At 40.2% G+C, this 23817-nt stretch overlaps 1 protein-coding gene across 5 annotated transcripts in view; it reads left to right on the forward strand.

Moving 5' to 3' along the window:
• The window catches only part of xrn1 (5'-3' exoribonuclease 1), a 120640-nt gene that overhangs the window by 77173 nt on the left and 19650 nt on the right, over positions 1-23817 (forward strand). For 2 of the 5 annotated variants that reach the window (XM_043702782.1, XM_043702783.1), the window contains exons 31-39: positions 6325-6394; positions 7690-7912; positions 9212-9343; positions 9960-10088; positions 11587-11728; positions 15405-15502; positions 15801-15917; positions 17485-17622; positions 22999-23167. In XM_043702782.1, coding sequence (XP_043558717.1) covers positions 6325-6394; positions 7690-7912; positions 9212-9343; positions 9960-10088; positions 11587-11728; positions 15405-15502; positions 15801-15917; positions 17485-17622; positions 22999-23167 — 1218 coding nt within the window. The remainder of the gene's footprint in view (positions 1-6324; positions 6395-7689; positions 7913-9211; positions 9344-9959; positions 10089-11586; positions 11729-15404; positions 15503-15800; positions 15918-17484; positions 17623-22998; positions 23168-23817) is intronic. The other 3 variants (XM_043702784.1, XM_043702786.1, XM_043702785.1) reach the window with 3 other exon arrangements.

Below are 23817 nucleotides of genomic sequence, written 5' to 3' on the forward strand. Positions count from 1 at the left end.
CTTGATTCCTGAATCAATGGTGCTGGAAGAGCACAGCAGTTCAGGCAGCATCCGAGGAGCTTCAGCAAAATCGACGTTTCGGGCAAAAGCCCTCCAATTTCACTAGCACTCATTTGAATTGGGGCTGAGTGAGCCTGGCAGAAACCAAAATCAGTATTAGTAAGCTGGCTATTGCTGAGCAGGTGCTGCTCGATATAGCACTGTTGATGACATCTTGCGTCACATTACTGATGATCGAGACTAGACTGATGGGATGGTAATTGGTCGGGTTAGATTTGTCCTGCGTTTTGCGTACAGGATGTACCTGGGCAACTTTCCACATTGTCAGGTAAATGGCAGTGTTGTAACTGTACTGGAACAGCCTGTCTAGGTTGCAGCAAGTTCTGGAGCACTCATCTTCAGTACTATTGTCAGTATGTTATTAGGGCCCACAGCCTTAACCGTATCTAGTGCCTACAGCTGTTTCTTGGTGTCACATGAAGTGAATTGAATTGACTGAAGACTGGCATCTCTGATGCTGAGAGCCACTAGAAGAGACTGAGATGGATCATCCACTTGGCATTTCTGGCTGAAGGTTGTTTGCAATGTTTTCAGTCTTTCTGATGTGGTGGCCTCCCCCATCATTGAAGATGGGTTTATTTGTGGAGGCTCCTCCTCCAGAGAGTTGTTTAATTTTCCACCACTGTTCATGACTGGATTTGGCAGGACTGCAGAGCTGAGATATGATCCATTGATTACGGAATGATTTACCTTGTCTATTGTTGCTTAAGCTGTTTGACATGCAAATAGTCCTGTTTTGTAGCTTCACCAGGTTGACCCCTCATTTTAGGTATGCCTGGTGCTGCTCCTGGCATGCCTTCTGGCTCTCTTCATTTGACCACAGTTGATCCCTGGTTTGATTGTAATGGTAGCGAGGTTGCAGATTGGATTGGAGTATGACTCAGCTGCTGCTGATAGCTCAAAGCTCCTTGTAGATAGTCATAAGCTAAATCTATTCAAAATCTGTCCCATTCAGCACACAATGTGATGGAGGGTATTCTCTATGTGAGAGCATGACTTAAGATATAGGAGCAGAATCAGGCCATTCGACCAATCAAGTCTGCTCTGCTGTTCACTCATGGCTGATATATTTCTCAAACCCCAATCTCCTGCCTTTTTCCTCTAACTCTTGATCCCTTTGCAAATTATGAACCTATCTATCTCTGTTTTAAATACGCATATTGGCTTTGCCAACAAAGCTGTGGAGGCCATGAGTACTATAGATGCACCACCCTCTGGCCGTAGAAATTCCACCTCATCTAAGTCCCTTTACTCAGAGGCTCTGCCCTTGGGTCCTAGTTTCTGCTACCAGTGGAAACATCATCTTCACATCCACATCTTGACTTCCTGTCTGAAAGGACTGTGCGGTGGTCACTCTTACTGATCCTGTCATGGACAGATGTATCTCTGGCAGGCAAGTTGGTGAGGATGAGGCCAAATATGTTTTTCCCTCTTGTTGATTACTCACCACCAGCCACAGATCCTGTCTAGAAGTATGTCATTTAGGACTTGATTGGTTCAATGAGTGGTACTGCTGCCAAGTGACTCTTAGTGATGGACATTGAAATCTCCACCCAGAGTAGATTTTGTGCCCTTGCCACCCTCAGTGCTTCCTCCAAGTGTTGTTCAACATTGAAGCACACTGATGGATCAGCTGATGGAGAGCAGTAATTGGTAATCAGGAAGTTTCCTTGCCCAGGTTTAACCAAGTGAAACGAGAGTTTGTGTTGTTCAGAGTTATTGTTGGTCTACCATCACAATTCTGTCCTGACTGTATATCACTGTGCTGCCACCTGTGTTTGGTCAGTCTTGCTGTTGGGATATGGCATACTTAGGGATGGTGATGGTGGTGTTTAGGTCATAATCACACTGACAGAATCAGAGCTTACAGACAATGTCAGGGTGTTGCTTGACTAGTCTGTGACAGAACTCTCTCAAGTTTGCAAGGTTTATGAAGGTTTGTAGCTCAGGTTGAGGTTTAGGGTGTAGGTTTGCTCGCTGAGCTGTAGGTTTGATATCCAGACGTTTCATTACCTGGCTAGGTAACATCATCAGTGGCGACCTCCAAGTGAAGCGAAGCTGTTGTCTCCTACTTTAGGTATGTCAGGAATAAAAGAATGACTAGGGTAGGAATAGGTCCAGTCAAGGATAGTAGTGGGAAGTTGTGTGTGGAGGCTGAAGAGATTGGGGAGACACTGAATGAATACTTTTCGTCAGTATTCACTCAGGAACAGGACATTGTTGCCGATGTGAATACTGAGTCACAATTAATTAGAATGAATGGCTTTGAGGTATGTAGGGAAGAAGTGGAAATTCTGGAAAGGGTGAAAATAGATAAGTCCCCTGGGCCTGATCTATTTAGACTCCTAACAATGGTTAATTTTGTTGTTGACAGGAAGAAAGCAGTAAATTTCACTAGAAATGTACAATTTTGATAAACAGAATGAGCCACATGCAAACATTAATGGGTAGTAGATAGCTTTGTTGGAGAATTGTTCTAAGTGAATTCTGGAAACAAAATCATAGGTTTGCAGCAATTACATTGTGTTGTCATGTACCTCTACAAAGTTATTCTGCTCTAACAGGAACAGTAATCTCTTTGATTTTGTTATACTGCAGTTCCCCAACTACTGGAGTGAACATGCTTTAGGCAACTACAATATTTTAAACAAATTACATGATAATTCTGAGCACAAAAGAGAAATTCTTGCAATAGCTGCTCACTGCCATTTCTCTCTAGATTTGATGTATTATGACTAATCATATAGCATAGAGATATGGAACATTTTCCTCGCTATAGTAGTGCAGGCTGTTGCGAAGTGCTTCAGAATAGATGTTGCATTTTCAGAGAAAAAGAGAGAAGTCAAATGTCATAGTATTTGTGAAGAGTGTAGCCAATGATGAAGAAACAGTGTGAAATAAATCACTTTATTTCCACTAAGACTAGTCATATAACTTATCACTGAATCACACAATGGTTGGAGCACAGGAGGTGGCTACTTAGTCTGACGTGTCTGTGTTGGGGAGCTATTCACCCCCTGCCATGCCCAGCTTTTGCCATGTAGCCTTTCACTTACTGTCCTTTCAGAGACCAATCCCATTTCGTCTTGAATGCTTGAATTGAATGCACTCTGCCCTACTCTGAGGCCACTCATTCCAGCTCCTGACCAATTGCTGCATGAAACCATTTTTGCTCATATCACTCTCATTTCTTCAGCCAATTACTTTCAATCTGTCCTTAACATTTGCATCAATGGGAATGGGATAGATCTTGGAGTTTAAGGATGAAGAACATTGTGCATCTGTAAAGAAGCAGGAGTCGCTATACAACCTAAGTTAGTTGCTTGTTCGTTTGTGTGTGCATATAAACCGTGCAATGAGTCTCATTTCTTTACTCAGCGAGTCGTGAGTTCATGGAATGCCCTGCCAGTAGCAGTGGTGGACTCTCCCTCTTTATGGGCATTTAAACGGGCATTGGATAGGCATATGGAGGATAGTGGGCTAGTGTATGTTAGGTGGGCTTGGATCGGTGCAACATCGAGGGCCAAAGGGTCTGTACTGTGCTGTATTCTTCTATGTTCTATGTTCTTCTATGTTTTATGTACTTTCTATTTATATGTTTGTCCTGGATGGGGGTTGCTGGGGTTTGCGGTGATGTCATTTCCTGTTTGTTTTCTGAGGGGTTGATAGATTGTACTGTGCTGTATTCTTCTATGTTCTATGTTCTTCTATGTTTTATGTACTTTCTATTTATATGTTTGTCCTGGATGGGGGTTGCTGGGGTTTGCGGTGATGTCATTTCCTGTTTGTTTTCTGAGGGGTTGATAGATGGCATCTAGATCTATGCATTTGTTTATGGCGCTGTGATTGGAGTGCCAGGCCTCTCGGAATTCTCTGGCATGTCTTTGCTTAGCCTGTCCCAGGATAGATGTGTTATCCCAGTCGAAATGGTGGTTTTTTTCATCCGTGTATAGGGTTACGAGGGAGAGAGTGTCGTGTCTTTTTGTGGCTAGCTGGTGTTTTTGTATCCTGGTGGCTAACTTTCTTCCTGTTTGTCCTGCGTAGTGTTTGTGGCAGTCCTTGCATGGAATTTTGTAGGTGATGTTGGTTTTGTCCATGGGTTGTACTGGGTCTTTTAAGTTTGTTAGTTTTTGTTTGAGAGTGTTGGTGGGTTTGTGTGCTACCAGGATTCCGAGGGGTCTTAGTAGTCTGGCTGTCATTTCTGAAACTTCTTTGATGTATGATAAGGTGGTTGGGGTTTCTGGCTGTGTTTGGTCTGCTTGTCGTGGTTTGTTCTTGAGGAATCTGCAAAAAAAAATACAGTGCGCAGATTCCTCAAGAACACCAGGATACACGAACACCAGCTAGCCACAAAAAGACACGACCCTCATAGCCCTACACACGGATGAAAAAAACCACCATTTCGACTGGGACAACACATCTATCCTGGGACAGGTTAAGCAAAGACATGCCAGAGAATTCCGAGAGGCCTGGCACTCCAACCACAACACCATAAACAAACGCATAGATCTAGATGCCATCTATCAACCCCTCCGAAAACAAACAGGAAATGACATCACCATAAACCCCAGGAACCCCATCCAGGACAAACATATAAATAGAAAGCAGGAGACAACAGCTTCGCTTCACTTGGAGATCGCCACTGATGATGTTACCTAGCCAGGTAATGAAACATCTGGATATCAAACCTACAGCTCAGCGAGCAAACCTACACCCTATCTCTCAAGTTTGGCATTAGCCCCCAGCTGTTGGTAAGAAGAAGAAGAGCTTTGCAGGATCAACAGGGCATGGCATTTCCAATTGGTTCCAGGTGGTCCAGCCCATTTTATTTATTATTGGATACTTTCTAGTGGTCATTACAACTGGCTTGCTAGGCCATTTCAGTGGGCAGTTAAGAGGCAACCACATTGCTGTGGCTCAGGAGTTCCATGTTGGCCAGACATGGTAAGGATAACAGATTCCTTCCATATAGAACATTAGTGAAACAGATGGGTTTTTACAGCAGTTGATATAGTCATCATTAAAACCTTAATATTTTCATTGAGTTCAAATTCCATTGCCTTGTTATACCTGGGTTTTCTCTACATCACCTGGGACTCTGGATTAATAGTCCAGCAATAATACCATTAGGTCATTCTCTCCCTGTTAATTGGAATTCTCACTGATTAATTTCTCTTTCTTTTAACATCTTTGCAGTATATATTTATTTTCTTTCCTGTTCCTTGCTATTTCTATTGGATCCTCTTCCAAACATTTTTTCCTCCCTCTGGCTATGGCCATAAAATATCATTCCCAATTGGTGTTGAATGCTCCAATTGTTATTAGTGAATTCATCCAGACATATCCTGAAGCTTTATAATTGTAGTATCCCATAGGTTTACACATTTTATCCCTTCCTGGTCCCCTTCTCTTGCCTGCTTTATTTTAGCTCTTGCCTCAAGCTGTTCCTTCCATTATTTATTCACACCTGATCCTAACAACATTGTACTTTTGCTAGTTTTTATACGATGATCAGACATTCATATGATCATATTGCTATAGATGTTACTTTTCAGCATCCTACATAAATTTAGTTTTTAAATTGCCATCTTCTGGAATTCTTAACCCTCTTTCCTGTGTATTTTTTTCTTGATTCAGAGTAACAACATATGGAGTAATCATTTAATATGTCTTAAATTTGGGGAATTTTGTGTCTTGATTGAATTAGCGTTTTAAAAAAAATTAATAACAAACAGCGGGACTGCTGTAATTTTTGGTTAGGATCAGACAATCTTATCAAAGTACCTCAAATAAAAGCAAAATACAGTGGCTGCTGGAAATCTGAGGTAAAAGCAGAAAATGCTGGAGAAACTCTTCAGATCTGGCAGTATCTTTGGAGAGATGCTCAGTGGTGTTCCAAAGAGGTCACATTGGACTTGAAATATTAATTCTATTTTTGTCTCCAAAGATGGTACCAGACCTGCTGAGTTCTTCCAGCATTTTCTGCTTTCATTGTCAAAGTACCTGTTTTCCCACATCCTCCACCCACTGCTCCTGCCACCATTTTTGTGCTTTGTAGTGGTCAAGATTTGATAAAGTTCTGTTAGAATTGTCTTGAACAAGTTAGATTCAAAACCATCCTCATTTGAGACTAAAACTATATGTACCTTTATTTATTGAGTAACTAAAATGTAGACATTTTTTGCCAGGTTGTTAATGTATTCATTTGAGGTATGTAACCATTCTTTTCATAAATGTTTTGAACTTGTCTGCTCTGTTATGTAGCTGAGAGAGAATCTGATGAATCTTTTGAAGTGTTATTCGATGAGGAATTTCCAAGTGGACTTACCATAAGGTTTGTATTTACTAACACCGTTGATTCTTTAGGGAAACTTATACATTTACTATTTTCTTTGTACAAGTGATTAGGAATACATTTAGGGTTTTATTAAAAGCTTTTACTAAGAAATTGATTTCTTTAATGGAAATATAAGTGAAAATTGACTTTGCCTTTTTGATGAATATAATTCAACATGGAGTAGGTTTGTTTTCTGATTTTATTAATAAAATGTGGGGGCGCCTGTTATGAAGACGTGGGTGTACTGTACCTTTAAGAGAGTTAACAGCTCGCAGAACTACCTGACAGCACCAAGTGTTCTGAACAAGATACAGTGTAACATGTGGTCCAGCAGCTAGTATAGCTGGTTGCTTGGAGACAAAAACAAATTTGAATTAGGCCAATTTAAATCATACCCCAAAAAACAAATCTATTTACAATCAAGTTTGAATTGAGTATATTGACAATCTTAAAAGCCAGTGACACAATCCGATGCTTTGGGGGGGGTTCTAAGGCGGGGAATATTGAACAGTTGGGAGAGAACTGCCAAAAGACCAACAGATGTAGACTGCTAGTCAGAACTGTCTGAGATGTGAGTGTGTGTTGCTGGAAAAGCACAGCAGCTCAGGTAGCATCCAAGGAGCAGGAAAATCAACGTTTTGTGCCGGAGCCCTTCATCAGGAATCAGTGTTTCCTAATGAAGGGCTCCCGCCCAAAACATGGATTTTCCTGCTCCTCAGATGCTGCCTGACCTGCTGTGCTTTTCCAGCAACACACACTCTCAACTCTGATCTCCAGCATCTACAGACCTTACTGTTTCCACTGACTGAGAGGTAGCTATCTAGAGGATTTTGCTCAGAGAAGAATATCAACACCGATCTGGAGAGCAAATCTGCTAAAAGAAGATTCGACAGCTGGCTGGTTTTGAAATTTGAATTTTTCAGTAAATTTTACTCAGGGGTTTTATCGGGCTAGTACTATAGAAAGGAAAGTAAAAAATAAGTTAGAGGAAGGAGCTGTAAATAGTTGTTAGTTAATTATTCTCTGTTATACTTGGTTTCTTAAAGTTGTTAATTTGTACTTTAAATAGTTCTTGGCCTCTCGAATTTTCACAGATTACTGCACGGGATAAATCTTTTCTGTGTTGCTGATTTAAATTAAGCAGAAGGGTTTACCCTATGTCGTAACAGTGCTCGTGTTGTTGCATTTATTGTCACAGTTTGTTAGCACTTTGAGAAATTGGATGTGTGACTCGAAATAAGAATTAGGCTAGTTCAAATTTGAAACCATTGATGTATTACATTTGCTTTTAGATGCTCTTCTGGCAGAGGTTATAGACTCCCAAAGTGTGCCTTAATCAATCTCAGTTATGGGAACCGCCTGGAGTTTGGAGGCCAGAAAGCAACAGCATTGTTGAAGCCTCAACCAGCACCTATACCTCAACATGCTATGTATCCTTCCTCACAGTCTGGTGCTCAGAAAGTGTCAACAGGAGGCCTGAACCACTCCCCACGCTCCCTCTTTGTACCAACACAGGTGAAGAAACATGAATATTAATGAAATAAAAACAAAGTGCTAGAAAAGCTCACCAGGTCTGGCAACATCTGTGGGAAGAGAAACAGTTAATGTTTTGAGTCTGATCACCTTTCTTCAGAACTTCTGTCATTTTTAAAGAAATTTCAATATGTCCATCGTATACAGTATTTCACTTTCTTAAAAGATGTTAATGAACTGATTTGACCAAGAACCAAAAAATACTGCAGATGCTGGAAATCTGATCTGCCTGTAAAGCATGTAGGACAGTACTGCACTGTAAATCAAATCAAGTCAAATCTGAAATGCTGGAAACACTCAACTGGTGAGCTGTTTTGTTGCAGGGAAAAAGTGAATTTGTAAGTGTAGATAGATGGTTCATTACAAGGATTGGTGAAGATTTTGGTTAATAATCTACATGAAAATGTTTGACTCACCCATCGTTTGAACAAATCTCCTTTGCCCTCGTTGAGTGGTTACAGCCTTTTGTAAATCCACAAACCTCTTGATTTAGTGACATACTGTTGATGGAGTTGTGTTGAGATTTACTCACCATGCTGGAAGAAACATTACTTGAGTGGTTACACTGACATGCTTAGCCACAGTTCAGTAGAAGTCAGTTTGCATCAGCATTTATCAGTTACTCTAACTGACTGTTCACAATCTGCACTTCCCTCTGTTAGTGTAACCTTTAGTTCTCTTGTCTTACATGTTCATTTATTTGCCTCAGTTCTCTGTGATTCCAAGTTCCACATTCTAACTATATTCTGGCTGAAGACATTTGTCCTGAATTCGTTAGTTATGACTGCCCAACTTATATCTATGACCCCTAGTTTTGGTCTTCCCCAAAACTGGAAGCATTTTCTCCGACTACCCTAATAAACACTTCCATAATCTTGATGTCAGTCGGGTGACCCCTCATCTGAATTAGTTATGCCATGAAAATAAAGAGTAAAATGGGTCTGAATCTGTTTTGGAGTTTGTAACCTTATATTAAGTCAGCATGAATGTACTCTTTACATTTTGTGTCAGGAAGTTTGTTTACAAAGGTCACGTAGACCTCAGTTGCTATGAACTCTCAAGATTTTAATTGACCGTTGCCAATTATGAAGGTCACTGGAATGAATCTTAAACATATTAATGTTTAATATGTTGGTGTAGAATTATATAGTCCAAATTTGGACAGTTTGTTTTTTAATTATTATGAAATGCTGATGTAGAATTACATAATCCAAATTTGGACAGAGGTTTTATATAAAGAATTTTAAGGGGTGCTGTACACTTGTGAATATTATTATTTAGCAGCTGAGTGGAAGACAACTATACCTCAGGGCAGAAAATCAGAAGAATCATGTTAACCATCAAAAAGCAAATGGACCATCTAATTTTCATCAAAATGTTGAAAACCAGCACCAAGGAGGATCTGCTAAGATGGTAGGGAAGATGTTAATTATTTGAAGCTGTTGTTTTGTAGTTAATAGACTTTTAAAAAAAAATAGATTAATGAGTTTTGCACTGCTAATGCTTCTGTTGCCATACCCCTACCCTGATTGTGCATGTCATGGATTAACAAAGTTCTGCATTTGCCCCAAGTAGGGAGAATAGAATATTTTTGCTATGTAGTCACATTAAACCTTCTAGTCTAATGGTCCCTGATGATAAATGTTGATTTGCTGAATTAACAGTTCTTGTTCCTGTAAGTGAATTGAGGTTTGTTTCCATGCTAGTTATGCTCCTAGTAGCAAATAGCCATTAATTTGCCATTTACTGATGATCTTATTGAAAGTCACTGATGGGTATGAGAAATGAAAATGTCACTCTGGCGTATTAGAAGGCAACATAACCTCTTATTAAGACAGTCAGCTCATGTTGTAGTTGTTCTGAGCCTTTTTGTTCATAGAACATTACCGACTAATTCAGCATTCTTATTACAGCATTATTTTGTACTGTACTTTTAAATGTTGAGTGGAATTCCAAAATTAACACCGATTCCTTTTCTTATGACAATTGATTTACTACTTGAACTGAAATATGTTTTCTTGATGTAAAGCCAGAAGACGAATTCTCCACTGTATGGCTGTCCTTGCATAGCAATTTTGGACCTACTCCCCACTCCATACAGAGCAATTCCCGCACTACAGATTTACCCAGTAAACACTCTTCGGCTTTGCAAGAAAAGGTAAACGTAGTTCTCAAGTCAAGTCCAAATCATTAACATTTGACATGATTCAACAATAGTTCATTCAATATGCTTCTGAAGAAGTTTAGAACAGTGTTAAAATGAATAATCCAAGTTACAAATCGCATGCAATATATCTTGTATGCTAGAGCAAATTTCCTCCAATTAAATATTAGGAGGTCTCAAATCACTGTTTCCAGTACCCCTTCCAAACTTCATTCCCTCCCTTGTGGCTGCATCCCTCTCTCCGGTAACAGTCTGATTTGAAGTCAGTCTGGTGCTATATCATAACCTGAGATGAGCTTCTAATCTCATAGTTGCACAATAATTAATACCACATAGATTCCCCTCTCTAATATTGCTTGACTTCTTTCCCTGTTTAAGCACATCTGCTGCTGACATATTCATCTGTGCCTTTGTTTCCACTAGAATCAACTATTACCAAGGCACAGAGATCGCTGTCTCACATTCTACCGTCCTTAAACTTGTAATTATCTGAATCCTTGTTCCCTTTTCTCATTTGTAGCAAATCCTGTTTTCCCTATCACTCTGAGCTTGCTGATCCATTTTGGTTTGTGTTTAAGCTACACCTTGATTTTAAAATTTCCATTCTTGTTTTGAATTCAACTGACAAAATCAGGAATTGCTGGAAAATCTCAGCAGGCCTGGCAGCATCTGTGGTGAGAAAGAGGAGTTAACATTTTCTGATCCAAAGAAGGGTCACCAGATCCGAAATGTGAACTCTGCTTTCCCCCTGCAGGTGCTGCCAGACTTGCTGAGTTTTACCAGCAGTTTTGGATTTTGTCTGTTGAATTTCTAGCATCTACAGTTCTTTAGCCTTTTTTTTTTAATTCTAAGGGCCTTGTTCCCCCCCATCTCTGTAATCTTTTCAAACCCTAGAACTATCTGAAATTTCTGAGCTCCTCCAATGTTAACCTCTTTCACATTCTGAATTATACTTGCTCCATTTTCAATGGCCTCTACTTCAAGCTCTGCAGTTCTTTTATTACACTACTCTTACCCTGACTTTGTTCCTCCTCAAAATCTACTTCTCTGGCTTGCATTTTTGGCCATTTGACCTAACTTCTTATGTGATTTGGTGTCATACTTTGTTTTATGACACTTTAATGAAGTTTGGGATGTTTCCTTTTCTTCAAAGGTGCTATATAAATGCAAGTTGTTTGCTAAAGGGTGTACTGTTTCTTAATGGAGGCTACAGCGTGTTAGTACTTTTGATGTACAGGGTAAAATATCTTGTATGGAGTTGACAGAATCATGAAACTTGTTGAAATCAAAATATGAAAATCATAAAATCCATTGTATTATAAAGATTACCAAAGTTTTAAAATTTTTATCATGTCCAAACCATTTTTATGCTGGCTAGCAAAAGGTCCATCACACTGGGAGGCACTGTGATACTGCACAATTTAATGTACATTGTATGTTATTTTGGATCCAGTGTATATGCTTATTTTTACTCTTCCATCTGCCCTTCCAGGCTGTGACTGAGCCAGCAACTGTTTCAGGGTTTCAGTTCAAAAATCCCCATCCAACAGAAAATAAAATGCGACCATTCAAAATCGATGGCCAGCAGAAACAGAAATGGGGATCATCAGAGCAACAGGCATGTGCCAGAAAAGGTAACCATTGCAAATGGGCTTATAAAATCATTGAACTTTCAGTACAGAAGGAGACCATTTCAACCCCTTGTGTATGTACCAGATCCCAAAAGAGCCCTATTCTCTAGTCCTACCTCGTAGCCCTCTGAATGCATCATTTTCAAATATATATATCCAGCTCTCATTGAAACAATGTGACAATGGCAAAAATTATTAGTTGAAATAAAGCCAGTTGAATGGTAGGTGATTTAATGTTTCAGAAACTATTGGCAACTCGCATCTATTTTGAAAATTTTCTAATTTAAGTTAATGTTGATAATGTTATTTATTCAAATAAATCTTGTTACTTCGCAGTGATTATCAACTAGTGAAAGGGTCTGTTTTCAAATAATAATGCAATTTGAAATTTCTAACCCTCAATGATAGTTTCCATGGCCAGAATTACTACCTTTGTGTTAGAAGCACTAATCTGTTAGGTGAAGTTCCCAGTATTGTTTATTCTGGCTCTGTTTGAATGATGAAATTCAGTGAAGATGGTGATTGTGGGTGCATTACACTGTAAAACCTGTGGAGAGGAGTGGAAATAAATGTAGGATTTAATCTCTCACCTTTCACCAATAATTTAGGATTTGAAATTATCCATCAATGTTTCGTCCTACAAATTTTGACCAGATTCATTTAAACAATTTGGTCTTTCGTTATATACGTTTGTTTCATTCGAAATTGCTCATCATTCCCAGATATCAAAACATATGTTATTTGTCTTAAAAACAGAATCAGCTGAAAACATTCAGCAGGCCAGCAGCAACAGTGGAGAGAAACAGTGTAAAACAGAAAGAACTGAGGATGCTGTAAATCAGAAACAAAAACTGAAATTGTTTGAAAAGCTCAGCAAGTCTAGCAGCATCTGTGGAGAGAAATTAGAGGTAAGGTTTCGACTCGAGTGACCATTCCTTAGTTCTGAGGAAGGGTTGCTAGACCTGAAACATGAATTCTGATTTCTCTCCACAAATGCTGCCAGACCTGCTGAGCTTTTCCAACAATTCCTGTTATTGTGCATGAGAGAAATAGTGTTTCAGATGAGTGAGCTACTCATAATTCTAATAGTGATAATAGTCTTTTATTGTTAAAAAGAAATGCACAGATATTTTTCTAAGTGGGAGCATTATCCAGAGTATTGTATATAATTTGGGCTTTCTTTTCTAAGCAAGGGCAAAATTGCATTAGAAGCTATTCAAAAAAGGTTCACTTGACTCATTACTGGGAAGATAGCGTTATCTTGTATGGAAAGGTTGAACAGGTTGTGCCCTATCCCTCAGTGTTTAGAGAGATGGGGGGGTGAGCTGATTGAAACATGTAAGTTCCTGAGGGGGCTGAGCAAATGCCGAAAGGATGTTTCCCTTTGTCGGAGAGTCTAGAGTTAGGAGACATAGTTTCAAATAGTGTCTCACATTTAAGATAGTTGAGGAGAAATATTTGCTATTAAATATTTTACATCAGAGGGACCTGTCTTTCAGGATCCTTGACTATCTCTAAGGCAAAGTAGATTGATTTCTTTCTTAGTTAAGCGTGTCAGGGATATGTAGGAACCTGGATTTGAAGCTGCAATCAGATCAGCTATGATCTCATGAACTGGAAGAGCAGGCTTAAGGGGTGAACTTTTGTGTTCATATGATTAACTTTTAACGCGAATCTTAAATAAGGTGAAGTTCACAAGTACAATTTCAAATTCTTCAACTTTATGATTATTTAAAATACTCCATTTTGAATGACAATGGAATGGACTTTGACATTATTAAAATACTCTTGTGAAAGTGATGAATAATATGGAATAAATTGATATGGGCATGATAGTTTAATGTATCAAGAGTTCTGAATCCGTACTTTTTTGAAGTTGTTGGTTATACTTTCTAAGAGGTAATGTTTGAAATTTGAGCTAGCACATTATATGTTAATACTTCATGTGTGCGTTACAAAGAATATAGGATGTTCTTGTTCTGATGAGAGGAAACAACTTATTAAGATGTCCTGTGACGAGTGAGGTTAGGAATAGGAAGATAATATAATTAAATATATGGTTAAAGAGCTTGTGTAAGAGGGTATGTGAATCATTGAAGTCTCCTTCAGGGCAGGAGGGACAAGGAGAATGGATTGCACCTCAACTGGAGGGGCATCAATATCCTGGCAGGGAGATTTACTAGTGCCATTCAAGAGCGTTTAAACTAGTGTGGCAGGTGGGCAGTAAGTGAAATGACTGAGGAGGAGTCAGAAACAAAGGCTGGTAAGGCTAAGCTGATGGGGTTACTGATCATGGCAGGACTGGTAGTCTGAGGTATATTTGTTTCAATAATAAAAGTATGACAAATAAGGCAAATAAACTTAGAGCTTGGATTAATAACATATAACTATGGTGTTGTAGCTGTTACAGAGACTTGGTTGAGAGAGGGTCAAGACTGACAGCTCAACATTTTAGGATTTAGACGTTTCCCAGCATTATTGAGAATATCACTGCTGTACTGAGGGAGGACACCTTGGAGGGCTCTTCCAGTGAGGCCACATGGGTACAGCTCAGGAATAAGAAGGGTGCAATCACTTTGATGGGATTGTACTACAGACCTCCCAACAACCAGCAGATGATGAAGGAGCAGGTATGTGAGCACTTTTATGGAAAGATGTAAAAACAACAGGGTTGTTCAGGTGGACGGTTTTTACTTCCCCGCTATTGACTGGAATTCCCTTATTGTCAGGGTCATGGACTGGAGGGAGCTTGTTTAGACAAATCTGAGGTGACCTGAAATTCTAAAAGGCCACTTGTAATGAAGGTTTTAAATACGACAAGCATAGACAATAACTTCAGGTCTGCAGGAGCCAATTTCACTTTGTGAACTTTCTCAGTTTCCATTTCTGTCTTTGTTGCTTCCTTGCATTTTCAACAGTGTGTCACCTGAAATAACTCCACAGAGGTCAGTATCTCATCACCAAGTCACCCTTTATTTATACTGTCTGCGATACTGATCTAGCTCTCTGCAAGCCAGGCCTCAGAGTGAACAGAGCCGCTGACACTCATGGTTATATGTGTCCGCCAGGGTTCCCTGATAGACCAGATTAACAGCCCTTTCCAGGGAGCTCATTCTATGAAGTCCACCTGGTTGACCTCATTACTATCATTACATCAGCACTCCCAGCAAGCAGGACATGTGGTCGCTTCCTGCAGTTCATTTCCGTGTAGAATTGTAGACGGGTAAGACAGCACACAAAGTATTCTTAAGTAGATTAAGTGCTGTGACCTGTACTAGAAAATAACTCATCTCTAAAGAGCCCAATGAACAAATGTTGTATTCACAAACACAAATTCCCATCATAAAGCAAGGAACTGCGGATGCTGGAAATTTGAAACAAAATAAGAAATTTCTCAAGAAATTCAACAGGTCTGATATATTCTGTGGAAAGAAAACAGAGTTAACATTTTGGGTTTAGTGACCCTTTAGAAGATTTAGTAACATTAACAAATTCCCATTTTTTTTCCTTTAGTTAGTATTTTACAAGCCATTCTACTGCCTCATCTGTTTAATTTCACGTTATTCTTACTAAATATGATTTATATGTATTTTTGTCTTCATTCTGACACAGTTCTATACTTGAAATATTAATTTATTTTGTACTTCAGAGTTAAAACTCTCCATCTTGTTTTTTTCAGCAAAAGAGGATAACTCTGAAAGTTTCAAGGCCAGAACTCACGGACCTGAAAACTTTGGCCAGACACAGCTATCCGTTTCCAAACTACAAAGTAAACAGGTAATATTCAAATATTAGAATTTTAACTTGGAAATGTGATGTTCTGAAGTCTACATTTAGCATGTATACATTTCAGCATTTATAAGACCCAAGTCTGAAGGGATGTTACCGTACTTTACATCAAATGGTCTTTGTGTTCACTTTTCCATTAAATTAGCCAAAGGCTGAAGATATAAACTTTTACTCGTTTAGTTTTCTTTAAGGTAGAGAAGGCATAAATCTTGATCTTAATAGGATTTTTAATTTAGGCAAGCTGTATTTGAGTTGACAAGCACAAACTTGTTGTGAAACATTGCAGGCATGTGCTAGCAATAGTAAACCAAGTATGAAGATTCTAAGACGGAATGAAGACCCAAAAGAACAGAAGTCTGCATTATTAAATTGTCAACAGTCTGCATCATTAGAAAGGAATAAGGTAAGCACCCCCTTGCTCTCTCGGCTTAAAGAAGGCACTGAACATTAAGTGTGGTAAACTGAAATAAAGGTGGCATGAAAGAAAATCAGCTATTTATTTATCCCTCGGTAATCTATAGTTGATCTGTAACATTGTGCCGGAAGAATGTAAGGCAGCTGTGATCTTTGGAAGGAATTGTGATACAGCATGGAATGATTGAACTATTGTGATTTTATGTGCAGGCTGCATCAAGAGAATCCATTCCTTCTGGTGGGGGACTAGAAGATAAGGAGAGCATAATTATGTCAAAAGTAGAACTAAGCTGTTTGACAGCGTTGTCAGAATCTGATTTTTCACATAATTGATACATGAAATCACAAGTTTCCCTCTGCTTTTCTTGCCTCGGCTGAACACCTCCCCAACCCAAAAGAAAATGCTAGGCCAAGGCTAGGTCAATTGTAAATGTACAATGGTTGATAAATGTTTCTTAGGTGATGGTATTGGTGAAACCAAAGTGAGTAACTAGAATAGAAATGATGATCAATTATAATCAAGTTTAATGGCAGAACATGCCAATGGAAGTGAATAGACTTCTGTGCCTTGTTTTCCAAATTAGCCTGTTCAGAGAAATTATCACCAACCTTGAGCAGGGCCCCTAAGCCAGGGGCAAGGACACTCTTGTGCCACAAGAAGGCCCTACTTCTGTTCCTTAATTTTTAAAGTTTTGTTTAATCTATTTTTCTAATCAGCCTGTTCAGAGACGTTATTCTGTTTTTGTTTCTGATTTCAAACATCTTCAGTTCTTCTGGTTTCCTCTTTAAGCAGAGTTTTCTGTTTTTCTTTGACCCAACCATTCCCCAACAATTTTCCAGACACAATGCGCGGAAACTTGTACTAGTCTTTGAATTTTAATTTTTTTGACTATCTTAATTTACATGTGTCTGTGTGTTTATGTCATTGTCTTATGTACATTTTAGTTTAGCTTTTAAGCCACTTGTTAAAAGTTAACATCAAAAGTTTTTTCTCTTCCGAGGTGTACTTAATGATCTGGAGGTGCTGGTTTGGACTGGGAATGTACAAAGTTAAAAATCATACACCAGGTTATCGTTCAACAGCTTTATTTGGAAGCACTAGCTTTCAGAACCACCTGATGAAGGAGCAGCGCTCTGAAGGCTAGTGCTTCCAAATAAACCTGTTGGGCTATCACCTGGTGTTGTGTGATTTTTAACAAGGTGTACTTAAGCTTTGTTTTGAAACAGTTTGACAAACTGAGCTGTCACAGTGAAGCTTTTTCTATAGCAATGCAGGTTGTTTTTCTGATAAAGCCCTCCTGTTCATACTTCAATTATGAAAATGCATTGTTTGCAACAAAAAAATTGTTTTGCTGATATTGTCCATTTAGACATGGCAAACTAAGCTGTATGCTTTCTACTCTCTCATTTATCTTACTGTACTGTAATTTTAAAGCTTATTTTAAACATTTTTTCATTTAATTTTGATTCAAAAATTCCTTAACAATTCAAGCCATTCTTTATAATTCTACCGTTTTAGTTGAAATTGAATTGAATGTTATGTAATATATTAACAGGTACCATCCGAGTTTGAGGAACCATTAGTTTCTGTAAAATGCCCTGGTGAACAAGTAGGAGAAGATGTACAAGGCTCACAGTCCAAAGAAAGTGAGAGAATCACTGGAGAACCTCTATCCCCACAATCTTTTGCCATGGTAGGCATTGTCATCTTTTCAATCGCATGTTGGCAGCTTTTTGTTTGGACTTAAAAACACTTCAGGAAGAGAGCTGTGATAACTGCTATGTTAGTGTAACTATCAAATTTTTTTTTGTTCACACTCAGACTGTGGGCTTGATCGCAAGCCTAGCATTTATTGCCCATCCCTAATTGCCCAGAGAGCTGTTTAAGAATCCATAGAATCCCTACAGTGTGGCAACAGGCCATTCGGTCCAACACGTCCACACTAACTCTTTGAAGACCATCCCAGTTTCACCCTCCTAATCTATCCTCGCAACTCCCATTGCTAATCCGCCTAACCTGTACATCCCCAGACACTATGAGCAATTTAGCATGGCTAATCCACCTATCCTGCACATCTTTGTACTGTGGGAGGGAACCAGAATACCCAGAGGAAACCTACACAGACACAGAGAGAATGTGCAAACTCTACACAGACAATCGCCTGAGGCTGAAATTGAACCCAGGTCCCTGGTGCTGTGAGGCAGCAACACTAACCATTGAATCAGCATGCTGACCATTCAAAAGGCAAAGACATTTCTCGGCAATTATAGCTACTTATCATTTTGCTGAAAGGGTAATTGTGTACATTTCCACACCGACCCTCTGAAGACTCTCTCGCCTCTTCCCCCCCCCCCCCCCCCCCAGCCTATCCCTGTAACCCCACATTTACCAACCAATTCACATAGCCTGTGTGTCCCTGGACACCTAGTGTCAACTTAGCACAGCCAATCCACCTAACCTGCACATCTGGAAGGTAACTGGAACACACGGAGGAAACTTATGTAGATACAGGGAGAAGGTGCAAACTCTACAGAGACAGTTGCCTGAGGCTGGAATTGTACCTGGATCCCTGGTGCTGTGAGGTAGCAGTGCTAACCACTGAACCAGTGTGCTGCCCACATAAAAGGTAAAGACATTTCTCAGCAATTTGCTGGAAGATTAATTCTGTCAGTTTGTACATTTCTGGCATACAGACAAAGAAATTCAGTATTGATTTTCTGCCAGTTTTGTTTAAATTAAGACTATTTTGCATCGAGACTATGTTATGCACTTGCTAAATGCAAGCTGCTACTTTTTTTCTGTGGTACGACATGCACATGATTTGTCCATCACAGTCCTAGCATCAATCTGGTTGAAGAAGGTTCTCCTTCTCTCCCTTCTAAAGGATTTTCACTTTACTCTGAGGCTGTGCCCTCGTGGTCTCATCTCTCCTGTTAATAGAAACATCTTCACAGTGTTCACTGTGTCCAGGCCGTTCAGTATTCTGTAAGACAATAGACAATAGGTGCAGGAGTAGGCCATTCGGCCCTTTGACCCAGTATCACCATTCATTATGATCATGGCTGATCATCCACAATCAGTATCCTGTTCCTGCCTTATCCCCATAATCCTTGATTCCACTATCTCTAAGAGCTCTATCCATCTGTTTTTTGAAAGAATCCAGAGACTTGGCCTCCACTGCCTTCTGGAGCAGATCAATCCACTACTCTCTGGGTATATAAGTTTCTCCTCAACTCTGTTCTAAATGGCCTATCCCTTATTTTTAAGCTGTGTCCTCTGGTTCGGACTCACCCATCAGCGGAAACATGCTTCCTGTCTCAAGTGTATCCAATCCATTAATAATTTTATACGTCTCAATCAGATCCCCTTTCATCCTTCCTGCCATTCTGGGAATTGACCTCATGAGCCTATGCTGCACTCCCTCAATAGCCAGAATGTCCTTCCTCAAATTTGGAGACCAAAACTGCACACAATACTCCAGGTGCGGTCTCTCCAGATGAGCAAGTATAGACCCAGAGTCCTTAAACGTTCCTCACCTGTTAAGCCTTTCATTCCTGGGATCATTCTCGTGAGCCACCTGTGGAACCACTCAAGGTACATCCTCCTGAGGTATGGGGCCCAAAATTGCTCGCGATACTCTAAATCTGGTCTGACCAGATCTTTATAGGGCCTCAGAACTACATCGCTGATTTTACAATTCTAGTTTTTACAAAATAAATGCCACCTTTGCATTTGCTTTCCTAACTACTGATTCAACCTGTAAATTCACCTTAAGAGAATCCTGGGCTAGAACTTTAAGTCCCTTTGCACTTCAGACGTCTGAAGTTTCTCCCCATTTTAAAAAAAGGTTCATGTCTCTATTCTTCCTACCAAAGTGTATGACCTCATACTTTCCATCTGCCCTTTTTTTTTGCCCACTCTCCTAGCCTGTCCAAATTTTTCTGCAGCCTCTCTACCTCAGTACTATCTGCCCTTTTGTATCATCTGCAAATTTAGCCTGAATGTCCTCAGTTCCTTTATCTAGGTCATTAATGTATAAAGTGAAAAGTTGTCCCAGCACTGACCCTTGTGGAACACCAGTAGTCACCAGTTGCTATCCTGAGAAGGACCCAATCTTCTATCCATGCTCGTACCTTGCCTGTAACGCGATGGGCCGTTATCTTATTCAGCAGCCTCCTTATCTTATTCAGCAGCACCTTATCAAAGGCCTTCTAGAAGTCCAGTTAGATAACATCCATTGGCTCTCCTTGGTCTAACCTGCTCATTACTTCTTCGTGGAAGTCATAACAGGTTTGTCAGGCATGACCTCCCCTTGATGAAACCATGCTGACTTGGCCCTCTTTTACCATGCAATTCCAAGTATTCAGAAATCTCATCCTTCACAATGAATTCCAGCATCTTACCAACAACCGAAGTCAGGCGAATCGGCCTGTAATTTCCCATCTTTTGCCTTACTCCCTTCTTAAACTGGGGGCGGTGGGGGGTTACATTAGAGATTTTGCAGTTCTCTGGGACCCTGCCTGATTCCAGTGATTCCTGAAAGATCACCACTAATGCCTTAACTATCTCTTCAGCTATCTCCTTCAGAACTCTGGGGGGTAGTCTAGTCCAGGTGACTTATCCACCTTCATGCCTTTCAGTTTTTCTAGCACCTTCTCCTTGGGAAAGGCCACCATACTCCTCTGGCTTCCCATTGCCCTTCGCCACATTATATGCTTTCTCTTTAGCTTTTATGCTATCCCTGACTTCCCTTGTCAGCCATGGTTGTCTCATCCTCCCTGTACCATGCCTCCTTTTCCTCAGGCTGAATTTTTACTGGGTCTCCTGAATTACTCCCAGAAACTCCTGCCGTTGCTGTTCTACTTTCTTTTCCGTTTGGCTCTTTTCCCGTCAATTCTGTCCAGCTCCTCCCTCATGCCTGTGTAGTTGTCTTTATTCAACTGTAATACCATTACATCTGATTCCACCTTCTCCCTCTCAAATTGCACGGTAAATTCTATCATATTATGATCACTGCCTCCTAAGGATCCCTTCACCTTAAGCTCCCTTATCAAATCTGCCATATTGCACAATACTAAATCCAGCATTGCCTGTCCCTTGTGGGCTCCACTGCAAGCTGCTCCAAAGGCCATCTCATTGACATTCCACAAATTTCTTTTCTTGCAATCCACTACCAACCTGATTTTCCCAGTCCACCAGAATATGGAAATTCCCCATGATCACTGTAACCCCTATAATGGATTTTTTTACCTATGCGGTTTCTGAACTATACCCACAGATTCTGCATCATCTGACCTTACTTTGTTCCTTGCTATTGATTTTAATTTCATTTCTTACTAATGTGGCATCCCCACTCCTCTGCCCACTTGCCTGCCTTTTTGATAGGATGTGTATCCTTGGATATTTATCTTGTAGTCCTGATCCCCCTGCAGCCATATCTCCATGATGCCCACCACGTCATACCTGCCAATTTGGTTCTGCGTCACAAGCTTGTTTACCTTATTCTGTATACTGTGTGCATTCCAACTGAGCACCTTCAGTACTGTATTACTGTCCCTCTCCTCACACTTGTTTGTCCAGTGTGCTTGAAATTTGATTCCTGACCATTTCCAAATGCTGTCCTACTTTGTGTGCTAGAGAGTTTAATAACCTCTCCTGAGTTCTCCTTTCCTTTCACCTTTTTGCATATTTTTCCATGCAGTTGAATCCAACCCCACAGCTGAAAATGTGCTGCTTTGTTTCCTATTGGCCATTCCTGTTTACCCTTTCCGTTAGAACGTTGGTCCCAGCTCAGTTCAGGTGGAGACTGTCCCAACAGTATAGATCCCTCCTGTTCTAATACTGATGCCAGTGTTCCATGGAAAGGAGCCCCTCTTTCCCACACCACTCCTCTAGCCATGTGTGTACTTCCCTTATTCTCGGGTCCCTATGCCAATTTACACACGGCTCAGGCAGTAATCTGGAGATTATAACCCTTGAGGACAGAGTTCCTGATAATCCCTGAACAGGTCCTCCTTCCTAGTCTTGCCTATGTTGTTTATCCTGATGTGGACCACAACACCTGGATCCACCTCCTCCCGCTCCAATATCCTTTCAAGCCGGCCAGAAATATCCTTCACCCTGGCACCGGGCAGGCAATATTCCATGTGGGACTCTCTATCCTGTTTACAAAGGATGCTGTATATTCTCCTAATTATAGAATCCCTTACACAACTACCCCCTGTCTTTTTGCTACCCCTCTTGAATGGCCTCCTGTGCCATGGTGCTGTGGTCAGCTGGCTCATCCTCATTTTAGCCCTGTTCCTCATCCACATGGAAAGCAAGTACCTCTTACATGTTGGACAGGTCAAGATTGTGGCTTCTCTGTTCCTGAATAGGGGGTCCTTCCACCTGCCTCACTTGTAGTCTACACCCTGTTGTCTCTGGCCACTGGCCGAATTTGTGATACTTAATCTACCAGATGTAACTGCCACCTGAAACAGTGTCCAGGTAACTCTCCCCCTCATGGATGTGCAGCAGTGTTCAATGCTTGGGATTCCAACTCATCAATTCTGAGCTGAGGTTCCTTCAGCAGGAGCACTTGCTGCGGATGTGGTCTTCCATTTGTCATTGTTATGGACAAGGCCAGACCCCCTCAAAATGTTTCAAGAAGGTAGCCCAGACCCTAGCTTTTCTACTCCATCAGATGTTTCTCTCTGTTCCCAGCTAAAACTAAAGCCAACTAGAAAAGTCCCTCAACTGGATGAAGTGGCCACTCCCCTTTCATTGTATAAGTGTTTAATTAAAAAAAACACCTGAAAGCCCTTTTCCTTGATGGTTGCCTTAGGCAGTATCTGTTAGCCATAATCAGTGACCTAAATCCAGACAAAGCAGAACCTCTGCCTTTTACAACCCCTTTTGTAAAAAACCAAGGACAACATAAACTTGTTAAAGGAGCAGCATTGTCACATATTCAATTAATAATTTGGATGTTTTCTTCGCATCTTGATTTTATGGATGCAGGAGAAACTATGTAGAATCGATTCATTTTTTCTCATCAATGTAATAAATATTTTAATTTTTCTCTTAGAAAGGAACACAGATGTTGAAGGAAATTCTGAAGATCGATGGTGCAAGTGCAGCTCCTCAGAAAGAAACAAATATATCCTCCAATATTAAGCAAGAGAGCTCTCAGATGTCCACTGCCCTTCGTGAGAAACCAGGATACACCCCACATCAACGTCCAGTGAAAAAACTTGGTAAGTAATACATCCCATTTGAAATGACTGTGTGCTGGACACATTTTTTAGTTTCATTCTACCAAAGACCAAACACATATATAAAATTATGTGGTCTTTTTTGGTAATTACAAAACTAGTGCAGAATTACCAGTAACTCCCAAAGATGTGTGTGAATTTGATTCCCTGTCTCAATTTACATTCAAAAGTTTTTGCTTGGCAGTGGGAAATCCTGGATCAGTGGTGCTGGAAGAGCACAGCAATTCAGGCAGCATCCGAGGACAGGCAAAATCGACGTTTCGGGCAAAAGCCCTTCTTCCCACTTTGCCATCCATCTATACAAACCACTGTACCCTTGTACTTTTGAAGTGATGATTGAAAGCTCTGCTGTGAAATATATCAGGAGTAGGAATGGGTGGAATTTATGTTGGATAAATGCAAGGTATTACACTTGGGTAAAACATACAAGGGCAGGACTTCTTCAATTAAAAGTTGGGCCCTAGCTAGTGTTGTAGAACAGAGAGACGTGGGGATTCAGGTATATAATTCTTTGAAGTTTGCCTCACACAGACAAGATGGTTAAGAAGGCATTTAGCACGCGTACATTGCTCAGATCTTTGAGTATAGGAACTGGGACATTATGTTGAGATTGTACAGGACATTGATGAGGC

Source organism: Chiloscyllium plagiosum, chromosome 13 (genome assembly GCF_004010195.1).
Source record: "Chiloscyllium plagiosum isolate BGI_BamShark_2017 chromosome 13, ASM401019v2, whole genome shotgun sequence".
In the NCBI taxonomy this organism is placed as follows: Eukaryota; Metazoa; Chordata; class Chondrichthyes; order Orectolobiformes; family Hemiscylliidae; genus Chiloscyllium; species Chiloscyllium plagiosum.